Raw genomic sequence first — 11,225 nt, 5'->3', positions numbered from 1 at the left:
CCAAACCCTGGGCTGAGGCCAAAGGGAAGGAAGAGTCTGTCAGTCTGGCAGGACTTTTGGAAGGTCACATGCCAAGTTGTGGGGTGGAAGGATTGGATGGAAGCAGTAACAAACAAAGGGTAAAACCCCAGGCGCGCGCGCGCACACACACACACACACACACACACACACACACGCCTCTGCTGCAGTGTGCCATCTGCCTGTTCCCCATGCCGAGGCTCTCTTCTCACACCTGCAAACTGGGCCGAAGGACAACTCCTTGGAGTAAGAATTAAGTTCATTAGAGTAAAAGGCTGCTTTGCCCCCACCAGAGAGCCTCCTTGGACACCAGTCTTGTAGGGCTGTAAGGATGTGTCTCCTGTCCACTGCTGGGGCCTGAACTCCCTGAGCCGCCTCCTCCCAGCCCCCACTGGGGCCACTGGAACTGTGAAAGGGTTATTTTCTGCACAAGGAATTTCACGGCTCAGGAGGTGCTGGCTCAAAACCCCAGACCACAAAGGTGTCTGGTGTCCCTGGCTATTGGCCACTATGTCCTGGACCTGCCCCACACTGTGACTTCTCCAGGACCTTATTCCAAGCAGAACTGGTAGCTAGGATGGGGCCAGCCACCCCTTGCTAAGAGTCTCCCACCTTGGTCCTGGTGACCTAGAACTCTATAATGGGCCAAGAAGAGGTCAAGGTGCTGGGGACCTGTTGGGACACAGGATAGTATTCTCACCCTGGGGAAGGTGCAGGCAGCAGACAGACCAATCGTGTAAAAGAATACAAGCATGGTGTGGTGGTGCACACTGAAACAGGAGGACCACCAGGTAGAAGCTAGCCTGGGCTACATAGTGAGAGCCTGTCTCTAAGAAAACAAAAGGGCCTGGAGAGATATGGCTTAGCAGTTAAGGGCACTGGCCTCCAGGCCTAATGACCTAAGTTCAACCCATAAGACCCATGTAGTGAAGATGTCTTCCAAGTTGTCCTCTGACCTTCATATGTATGCCTTGGCATGGATGTGTGGTCTCACAAGCACAGAGTAAATACAATATAATAAACACCGAAACAATCCCTTGTTGGTACCTAACCAACATCTAACTATTCCGACAAAGTAAATAAAAACCAAGATGGCCCAGTAAGTATGGAGAGAGGCAGATGATTCAAAATGCGCACAGAAAATACGGTGAAGGTGACATTGGAGCCCTGCGTTTTAGAACAGAGAGTCAGTCCTTCCATCACCTGGGGACAGTGGGCGGGGATGGGGTGAGGGGTGTCCAGGCAGGAAGTAGGGCAAAGGCCCTGAAGCAGTGATGAGCTGGTGTGCTGGGGGTGGGGAGAATCGGTGGACGGTAGAGTGGGAGGAGAGCTGGGAAGATGACGTCAGAGTCGCGGGGCGCGCAAGGGGGGGGGGGCGGGGTAAGATCGCGGGAATGGCTCTTTTGAAACCTGGCACCTCCTACCCCAGAGTGGTGGGATGTCAAGGTACCCTTTCGGCTTGTATATGGTTTGGAGGTTTCTATACAGCCCTAGCCTGACCCCTTCACCCCTTCGAGCCCTCTTAGGTTCTGGCTCAGTGACCTCCAGTCCGAGGGATCTCAGATATCAAAAGTAGATCCCACGGATGTCCCAGCCCCATCTCCTCGTGAACTCGATAAGGTTGACCTCCATAACTAGGAAAACAGAAACTGGTCCCCCGAACTGTCCTCCAAGTCCTCTTGGGTGTCTGGAGATGACCTTTCTCGGAAGAAGAAGAAGAAGAGGAGGAAAGGGTCCCTCCATCCAGAAGAGTCTGGCGAAGTCGGAGTGACCCAGGCCACTCCTCGGGTGCGCAGAAGCCCGGGAGCCACCAGAGAGGCCGATGCCCCGGCGTCTCCCGGGCCGCTGCGGCAAAGGCTGGGCGGCCGCGCCCTCCCCCCCCCCCCCGCGGTGATTCATCCCGCCCCCTCCCGTTCCCTCCTCCCTCTTTTGGCTCCCTCCTCCCTCTCGGGCCGACGCTGCAGTGCGCAGGAGCCCTTGGTCCGCGCCCCAGCGCCTGGAGCCCGACAGCGAGCTCCCAAGCTGCGTCCGGAGCCAAGCAGGGGTCGCCGCAGCCTGGATGCGCCCTGTGGCGCGAGCGCACGCAGCATCCCTAGCCTCCCGCCGCGCGGCGGGGATGCCCGCTCTCCCGGCCCCGGGGCTGGGCCCCCGGCGGTAACCGGAGCGGGGGGGCGCGCCCCCCCAGCCGCAGCTGCCGCGCCCGCGCCCGGCGCCCGGGCCAGTCGCCTCCGGGCCCCATCGCCTGTCGCCGCGCTCTGCGCACCCGCTGCCCTGCGCGGCTATGGGGACTCTGCTGGCCCTAGTGGTGGGCGCGGCGCTGGGTGAGTGTTGCTGGGGGACACGCACCATAGGCACTCGGGACGCCCCCCGCCCGCGTGGCTCAAGCTCGCCAAGTCCCTGCCTGGGAAGTTGTGCGCGGAGCGAGGTCACTGGGGTCGCGGGACCCCAGACGACACGGGAAGAAGATCCTGGAGATACAGGAGATTCTCGGGGGTGGGGGGAGCACTTGGCACGGAGATTGGTCTGCGGGCGCCGGGCCGGGGGCGAAGAGACGCGGAGTCAGCTGCTTGCAGAGCCCCGCAGGCTGCAATGTGACACCCACAGCCGCGTGAGGGGTGGGGGGAAGGCGTCGCCTGGGGACTGGGGCCCGGAGAGACAAACCCGGAGGGATGGATACCGAGGGAAGACATCAAGCATGCCCTGGGAGTGGGAATAAACCAAGAGACTGAGGCGGACGACAGGGACATTGGAGCGAGAGAGTTGCGAGCCGGAGCCAGGGACAGAGAAACTTGAGAAACGTGGAAAGATCTGGAGAGACGGAGAATGCCAGCCAGATGGGAGTTTAAAAAACAATAACAGTAATAGTAATGGTGAGACATACAAGGATGGGAAGACAGAGCGAGGGACACAGCGGTGCTAGGACCTCAGACACCCCTAGGAGGAATAAATATAGGGGACACTGAGGCAACAGGGAAGGTGAACCAGAAACCCTGAAGACTAAGAGATCAGGAGGCTGGGGGACAAAGAAGGGACCCAGAGCTCCAATAGGAGACAGGACTTCGTCAGCTAGTGAGTGGTGGAGGCAAGAGGTGACAGGTAAGAGGGTGAAGGGGGGACCTGAGGCTGAGCAAAGATTCCGAGGCAGGAAAGAACTTAACTTAGAATGTCTTGAAGTGAGGGAGTCTGTGAAAAAGGGGACAGAGCAGGGTGGTGAAGTTGGGGAGGGGGTGGGTTACAGAGAGGCCAGAGGGAGGAGGAGTGGGGCTGGAGTGAGCCCCTTTCAGCCAACCTTCCCATCTCTCAAGCCGTGACTGGTTCTGCAGACCAGTTTGGTGGGATTGACATGGACCGCTAGAACCTCTGCCTAGAAGGCTGTTGGCCTTTTGAGGGCCAGGGTGCTTCAGTGGAGTTACTCACCCCAAGGATATCCTCCAAAGTGCATATTCTACCTAGCGACTACCTAATAGGCAGGGGATGGGAAGAGTGGGTGGGGGTGGGAAACTGAGGCTCCCAGAAGATGGGGGGCTTGTCAAGGTCACACAGCCAGCAAGAATCAGGGATAGGTTTGGCATCCACTCTGTGCAGAAATGGTGAAAAGGAAACAGATGGCTTTTGTGGGGCAGCAAGCCCGGTGCTGCCTAGAGTGGCAGGTGCCTCGCTGAGTTGAGCCCACTGTGTCCGCAGTGTCCTCAGCTTGGGGGGGCTGCGTGGAGGTGGACTCCGAGACGGAGGCCGTCTACGGGATGACCTTCAAAATCCTGTGCATCTCCTGTAAGCGTCGCAGCGAGACCAGCGCCGAGACTTTTACAGAGTGGACCTTCCGCCAGAAGGGGACAGAGGAATTTGTCAAGGTATGTGTGGGTGCCTGGGCTGGGTTAGCATCCAGGGGATTGAGCCCGCAGTGCTGGATCTCAAGGCGGCTTGCTTGCTTGCTTTTCAGTGTTGCTTTTAGTGCTGTGGAGACAGGGTGTTGCTAAGTAACTCAGTCTGGGCTCTAACTCTTGGCAATCCTCCTGCCTCAGTTTCTCAAGTACCGGGATTACAGGCAGACATTTGGCTGGTGTGAGTGTTTTGCTAATGATGAAGATGTGGGTATGAGGAGTGACCTGGGTTTAAATCCCCATTATTAAAGACTACTGATCACCTTAGGCAAGTCACTGCGCATGGGTCCTGTAACTGTGAGGGGTCGTGGTCTCTGCCCCATATTTTTTTTTAATTACACTTATTGTATGTGTATATGTCCATGCCATAGCATGTGTGTGGAGGTCAGAGCATAACTTGCAGGAGTCCATTTTCTCATTCTACCACATGGGTCCTAAGGGTCGAACTCAGGCTATCAGTGTGGTGGCAAGTACCTTAACCTGCTAAACCACCTCACTGGCTTCAGCCCCTTAGGTCTGCACTAGGGTTAAATGAGTTGATGCAGCTGGCATATGGTGGGTAGTGAAAACCTGTCACTGGCACCAGCAAAAATGTCTTGGGCAGCCATAGAGCAACATCAAAGAGCAATGTTTTACTCTGTGTGTATTCTGAAATGTGTGTGTGGTAGGACAGGGAGCCTGTGTCCGAGGGTGACCAGTGTCTGGGAAAGAAGTGTGGAGAAGGGGAATGCAGAAGCAAGGCGGAGCTTCAGACTGTGGGATTGTGTGTGTATGTGTCTCGGGGCTAGGACAGTCGGGGGCTGCCATGGTCCCAGCTGAGATCTCAACCTCCTTGACACCTCACTGCCCAAGTCAAGATGCCTGAGCTTGGGCTGGGGACATAGCTCAATGAGAGAGCACTTGCCTGAAACCCACCAGTAAGGAACTGAGGGTGGGGCTTGGCAATAGAATCCTTGCCAGAAATTCAACAGTGAAGGGCTGGGGTGTGGCTCAGTGGTAGAGCCCCTGCCTAGCATATGCAAAGGTTACAATGCCAGTACCACAGAAAGAACAAAACAAAAGATGCTGCTACCATATATACATCATCTGTCCTTGGGAGGGTCAGGATGAGAGACAGTATGATGGCCACACTTGTGGAAGACAGACCCAGTGACTTACATACCTCACTCATCACTAATCACCCCAAGATCCTACGTTATGAGAACGAGGTGCTGCAGCTGGAGGAAGATGAACGCTTTGAGGGCCGCGTGGTGTGGAACGGGAGCCGGGGCACCAAGGACCTGCAGGACCTGTCCATCTTCATCACCAACGTCACCTACAACCACTCTGGCGACTACGAGTGCCATGTCTACCGTCTCCTCTTCTTTGATAATTATGAGCACAACACCAGCGTCGTCAAGAAGATCCACCTGGAGGTGGTGGACAAGGGTGAGTCAAGTCTTGTCACCCTCCAGCAAGCCAGATGGAGGGACAGATGGGAAGAAGGGGACAGGCTGGTGCCACACAGAGACCAGCCAACAGCCCGCAGCCACAGGGGGAAGGACACCCCTTTCTGGTTCTACAGGCTTCAGCCCACAGGCGGTCAGAGTCGGTCTTTCCCCCCTAAATCATGTGCACTAAGTTGTACTCAAGCCATGTGACCTCGGACAGGTGCCTTCCTTTCTCTGAGCCCCAGGATTGTCCCCAGGGACCGGAGAGAATATCGTATATGCCTTGGAGTGTCTCTTAGGTGAGGGCACACAGTAATGAGCTGGGGCCTTACTGGGGACCACAGAGGCCTGGGGTGTTTCCGAGTGGAGCCAGCATTTTGCTTTTAGCGTCTTTGGACTGCTTTCTCAGACCATAGTTTTTAGTTTTGAGGTAGGGATTTGCTTTGTAGCCCAGCCTACAAGCCAACTCCCTTTTGTTTGTTTGTTTGTTTGTTTTTCAAGGCAGGGTTTCTCTGTGTAGCCCTGGCTGTCCTGGAACTCCTTCTGCAAACCAGGCTGGCCTCGAACTCACAGAGATCCAACTGTCTCTGCCTTCCAAGTGCTGGGACTAAAGGCGTGTGCCACCACTCGGAGACAGAGCTTCTTCTGATCAGCATCAGTCGGAATTTTCCAGAGTTCGTGTGTCCTCTTGTCTTAGAAAGTCAGGGAGCTATTCCAAGCCTGGAGGCAGTGAAGGACTCTGGGAAGTGAATCCCTGGGGGCCAGTAGCACTTCCCATCCTCCCGACCTGGTCCCTTGACATTCCGACTCCTTTAAAAAGTCCCTGTTGGACCATCCCACCAGCATCTGAGGGAGGGGCTTCACCACCCCGTATTGTTGACACAAAGGTCCAGGCTCAGGGAGGTGAGATCCTGCAACCAAGTCACCTGACTGGGTCCTGGATCTGAATCCAGCCTTGCTTGGGTTAACAACCCCCAGCCCCAGGCGGTTTCTCGGTTTCTCGCGTGCATCCGTGTTCCCTCAGCCAGAGTCTGCAGGATCCTTGTTATAATTAGCGTTTTTTATGTTTCTCATCAAAATGGTACAGAAGGCAAGTGAGAGGCGCATCCGAGGGAGGCACGGGGACGTCACCACGGTGGGTGTGTGGTGGGCGGTGGGCACAGAAAGTGGAGTTTTGCCTGCGAGGTCCGGGTCCAGGGGAGCGAAGGCCACTCCAGACCCGAGCATCACAAACCCCAGCTTCTGAGGGGGAAGCTGGCGAGCGCCCTCAGTCTCCGCCTCGCCTCCTGTGGGCCCTTGCTCAGGCCACGCCCACCGTCAAGCTTGACTTTTATCCACTTTCTCGGCCCAGCCATACATAATTCTCCGTCCTGCACTCTTACTGTGTTCAGAACACAGAGCCCTTTCTGCTGAGCTCATGTTTCCAGAAGAATCTAGGTAGCATGTTCTACCTGCCATACCACAGTACTGTTGCTTTAATTTTATTTTTGACAATATTTTTATTTCTTCGGTGTGCGAGGCGTATGACGTGCACACGTTGTGCGGCACACGTGGAGGTCAGAGGTCAACTTGTGGAAGTCAGTTCTCTCTCCTTCCACCACGTGGACCCTGAGGAGCAAACGCAGGTTATCAAACTTGGCGACAAATGCCTCAACCCACTAGGCCATCTCAGTAGCCATAGTTTATTGTATTACTTTTTGGTATTTAATTACTTACTTGCATACTTATTTTGAGACAAGTCGTCCACTATGTAGCCCAGGCTAACATCAGATCCAAATTCCTACTCAAACAAATTCTCGTGCCTCAGCTTAACTGAGTACTGGGATTATAGGTGTGAGTAACCACACCTGAAAAACTAATGTGTGTTGTTTCATTTTCCCAGACCCAGAGTTTCTCTTGTAGCCCCGGCTGTTCTGGAACTCGCTCTGTAGACCAGGCTGGCCTCGAACTCTGAGCTCCACCTGCCTCTGCCTCCTGAATGCTGGGATTAAAGGCATGTGCCACTACCCCCAGCTGTCCATAGCGGTTTTTTTTTTTCTATGTTCTATTTTTGACTTATGTTCCTTTGGGGGCTTTAAAGAAAAGACAAGGTCTAATGTTACCCAGGCTAATGTTCGACTTGCTATCTAACCAAGGATAACCTTGAACTCCTGACTCTCCTTCCCGTTCCTTCCACATGCCAGGATTAAATGTATGAGCCACTTTGCCCGTTCTCTTGAGTGCTGGGACGCAAGCCCAGGGCTCCGTGCATGCTAGGCAAGCACTCCCTCTGTAGCCCAGGCTGGTGTGAGACTCCTGCCCCAGCCTCCCAGGTGCTGGGCCCAGAGGTGTGAGCCATCTCACCTGGCTCCTACCAGGTCTGGTTCTTGTTCTCACCCGCTGTCTTGCTGTGTTCCTGGCATCACCCATTGTAGCCCCTAAACACGCTTGGAGTCACATCCCAAAGCCCAGTGATGGATGAAGGTTGGAAGGTGGCAGGAGCAGCTGGGCTCAACAGGGGACATAGTTACACACTCAGAGGATCTGCACCTCACAGCGTCTGAGGCTGCGGAGGACTCTGGCCCACAGAAGGGCTGCTGTGTGGACCCAAAGGCAGTCTTAGAGGATTCTAGGGGCCTTAAGTAGGCAAAGGCTCCGATGGGGATCCTTCCTGAGGCTGAGATAGAAGCCGGGCTGTAGGGAGAATTCAAGGCTAGCCTGGGGAACATGGCAAGACCCCATGACAAAATTGAAAAAGGGTTGTGGCTCAGTGGTAGTACTCTGTCTGGGTCCAGTCTTCAGGAGAGATGGGGTATTCAAAGAGCGCCCCAGGGAGCCCCTCCATGTGATCCAGTGGGCTCTCCCTTGGTCTCATCTGTAAAGTGAGGACCCCTGCAGTTCCTCCTCCTGAGACGCCCAGTGGCTTGGCAAAGACGGCCTGGGTTTTAATCAGCTGTTACAGGGTTCACCTTGGCCACAGGACAGCGACCATACACTCTGAACAGTTATGCTTGGGGTCCAGCCCCAGCTCTGAGCCCATCTCAGCTGTGCGTCATTGGCTCAGCACCAAACTTGGAGTCCTTGTCTGGAAAATGGGCTGTAGATAGAAAAGACAACAGAATGGAATGTGGTTGTAGCATGCTTAACTCTCAGCATTTGGAAGGCAGAGGCAGGAGGATGGGGAGTTCGAAGCCAGTTTGGCTACATAGAGAGTCCCTGTCTAAGGCAAACAAAGAGAATTTAGCAGAGTCGGGTAGAGAGGGGTCGCTCATGACATGGGTGATCCCTGATGAATGAATGAATGAATGAATGAATGAGCGAGCAGATGGGGGAACATCCAGCCCTGTACACTGCCCTCCTCCCTCTGACCCAGAAACACCAGCATTGTCTTGGCAGGACAGCAAGCACAGGCTCGCAGGAGAGGAAGACCTCACTGGCCAGCAGGGGTGGGGCGGGGGTGGGGGGAATGAGATCCGGGCTACCAAGGGGGCCAGGGATGTAGGGTGGACACCGGCCAAATCTGGCTGAGGAGTTGTGCCAAAGCGTCCTTCCCCTCCAGTCCCCTGACTGGACACGTTCCCTTTACAGTTTAAATTTAGGCCCCATGAAAGGAAGCTGGAGAGGCAAGCCGGCAATGCGGAGAGCAAGGAGGCTTTCCCAAAAACAGCCCATGCCGAGCAGCGCTGGCCACCATGCTCCCCGTACTTCTGCTGCCTCTCCGCATCTCCGCAGCAACTCTAAGAGTGTTTGCCCTCATCTGACAGAGGGGCACTGAGCCTCAGAGAGGGGGAGTCTTTTGCCTGAGGTTGCAGAGCTAATAAAAAGCAAAGCCAGAGCCAGGTGGTGGTGGCACACGCCTTTAATCCTAGCACTCCAGAGGCAGGCGGATCCCTGTGAGTTCAAGGCCAGCCTGGTCTACAGAGCGAGTTCCAGGACAGCTAGGGCTACACAGAGAAACCCAGTAGACACAGAGTGGCCTCAATTACAACAGTAATAAGAACACCCCTTGAGAGTCATGGCAGGATGAACACTGTCCTGAGAAACGCGTCTTGTTTGTTTGTTTGTTTTTGCTGTTGGAGGAAACCGTGGCCCGGTGAGGCTTAGTCACTTTTTCAAGGTCACACAGCTGGCGGAGTTGAGATTTGAACCCCACGCATTTGATTTGCAGAGTCAGACTATCAGCATGGCAGGTGCACCCTCCTAAATGTCACAAATGCTACAAGGAGGCAGGATGACAGCAACCCCTAGGCCCATCCCAAGCCCCTTGTCTCTTGATCAGAGTCCCTGTAATTCCTGTGGAAACAAGCACAATTACCTTGTTTGCGGCCCAGACTCAGAGAGGTTGAACCACTTGCCTGAGTTAACACAGCAAATATTACACTCTGGGGCTGTTGTGTCTCCTTGAGCTGGAGCCTCTGCCCCCTCCTTAAACCATGTCCGGTCCCTACAGCCAACAGAGACATGGCGTCCATCGTGTCAGAGATCATGATGTACGTGCTTATTGTGGTGTTGACCATATGGCTCGTGGCGGAGATGGTGTACTGCTACAAGAAGATCGCCGCTGCCACGGAAGCTGCTGCACAAGAAAATGCGTGAGTGTGGCTGGCGAGGCGGGCTGAGGCCACCCTGGTGCCATCTGGCACCCCAGCATCTGCAGCAGAGACTAATAGCGTAGCTGCTTGCAGATGAGGGGAAGAGGACAGCACCGCTGCCAGGCAGCAGAGCCAGGATTCGAACCCAAGTCTTTTGGTTGCCGCTACAGATTCCTGAATGTCACAGTGGTGCCCTGTAGTTACAGAGGCCTCTCAGATTCAGGGGTTCCCGCCCAGTCCTCTCCAGTCTTAGTAGCCCTGCATGCCTGAGGCAGGGACCCCATTCTGCTTAGGGTTGGGCCCAGGGGTCACTGTCTGCCTTGCTTTTCCCTGAACAGCTCGGAATACCTGGCCATTACATCCGAGAGCAAAGAGAACTGTACAGGCGTTCAGGTGGCTGAATAGTGCTGGTAAGGCTGATGAACCGCTCTGGGCACCACCATCCAGGAGGAGGGTTCAGGGACTGGGTCTCCAAGTCTCTGCTTCTTACCCTGCAGGCCCTGGGCTTCACCTCAAGGAAGATCCAGCCCTGACGGGTATCCTCCCCCGCAGTGGGGATCAGCCCCTGATGGGTACCCTCCCCCGCCTGTGGGGGGTCAGCCCCTGATGGGGACCCTCCCCCAGCAATGGGAGTCAGCCCATCGGTCTCCCCAGCCTCACAATCCTGCAGAGGAGCCACCTGGGTGGGAGCGGGCAGGGACTGATTCCACCTCACCCACCGCCTCCCGCCCACCCTCCCACCGCCATGCATGACGGGTGAAGCAATATGGCCGCCCCACCCTGCTTTTGCTGCCTGTTTGGGGGAGGGGGCGGTGAGGCGAGGGGGCAGGCCCCGCCCCCTTCTCTTTGCTGATTTGCACATAGACCACTTCCCACACGCACTGCCAGGCCAGCCGGCTCCAGCCCTGCTTGATGGGGTCAAGAGGGGCCGGGACAGGGACAGTCGTGGGCAGGGGGTTCTGGGTTTCATCTCCCTTCCACTTCCTCCGGCTGGACCTGGGGTTCCCTCTCCGTGACACCTCCTAGACCTGGCCCACCCGCCCTCTCTCACCAGCCTTCAATTGTGGTCTCTCGGGAAGGGCCTCTTCGGCCTCCTCTCTTTACAGAAGTAGTTTTGTTCATGAAATAAAGATTCTTGGACTCGAGTCTCCAGTCTCTCATTAGCATCCCCAGCTCCCCCGGTCCCCGTCCCAAGTTGACCTTGGAGTGTCTTTTGGGAATCCTTCTTCCCAACAAGCAGCAGGGCCCTGGCCACATTGGAGGGACTGAAGAAGGGCTTAGAGCTTGGTTAACAGTGTGACTCTGGGAGTCGTTATTTCCGTGGA

The 11,225-nt window shown here is 55.6% G+C and overlaps 1 protein-coding gene across 3 annotated transcripts; it reads left to right on the top strand.

The window, feature by feature from the left end:
- The first annotated feature begins 1,956 nt into the window (after nucleotides 1-1,956).
- Nucleotides 1,957-11,045, top strand: Scn1b (sodium voltage-gated channel beta subunit 1). Of its 3 annotated transcripts, none has more exons than XM_041654106.1 (6): nucleotides 1,957-2,339; nucleotides 3,703-3,869; nucleotides 5,087-5,327; nucleotides 9,759-9,900; nucleotides 10,239-10,310; nucleotides 10,398-11,045. In XM_041654106.1, exons 1-5 carry the CDS (start codon nucleotides 2,300-2,302, stop codon nucleotides 10,303-10,305), a joined length of 657 nt encoding a protein of 218 aa, XP_041510040.1. In that variant the 5' UTR covers nucleotides 1,957-2,299; the 3' UTR covers nucleotides 10,306-10,310; nucleotides 10,398-11,045. The 3 variants fall into 3 exon arrangements, with proteins under 3 accessions (XP_041510040.1, XP_041510041.1, XP_041510042.1); XM_041654107.1 differs by lacking the exon at nucleotides 1,957-2,339 and adding an exon at nucleotides 2,712-2,888; XM_041654108.1 differs by lacking the exon at nucleotides 1,957-2,339 and adding an exon at nucleotides 2,975-3,114.
- The last annotated feature ends 180 nt before the right edge of the window (nucleotides 11,046-11,225 follow it).

The sequence above is a fragment of the Microtus oregoni genome, unplaced genomic scaffold (genome assembly GCF_018167655.1).
Source record: "Microtus oregoni isolate MIOR12 unplaced genomic scaffold, Mior012 000006F_ref0000085, whole genome shotgun sequence".
Lineage (NCBI taxonomy): Eukaryota > Metazoa > Chordata > Mammalia > Rodentia > Cricetidae > Microtus > Microtus oregoni.
This window is presented reverse-complemented; position numbering and strand designations above follow the sequence as displayed.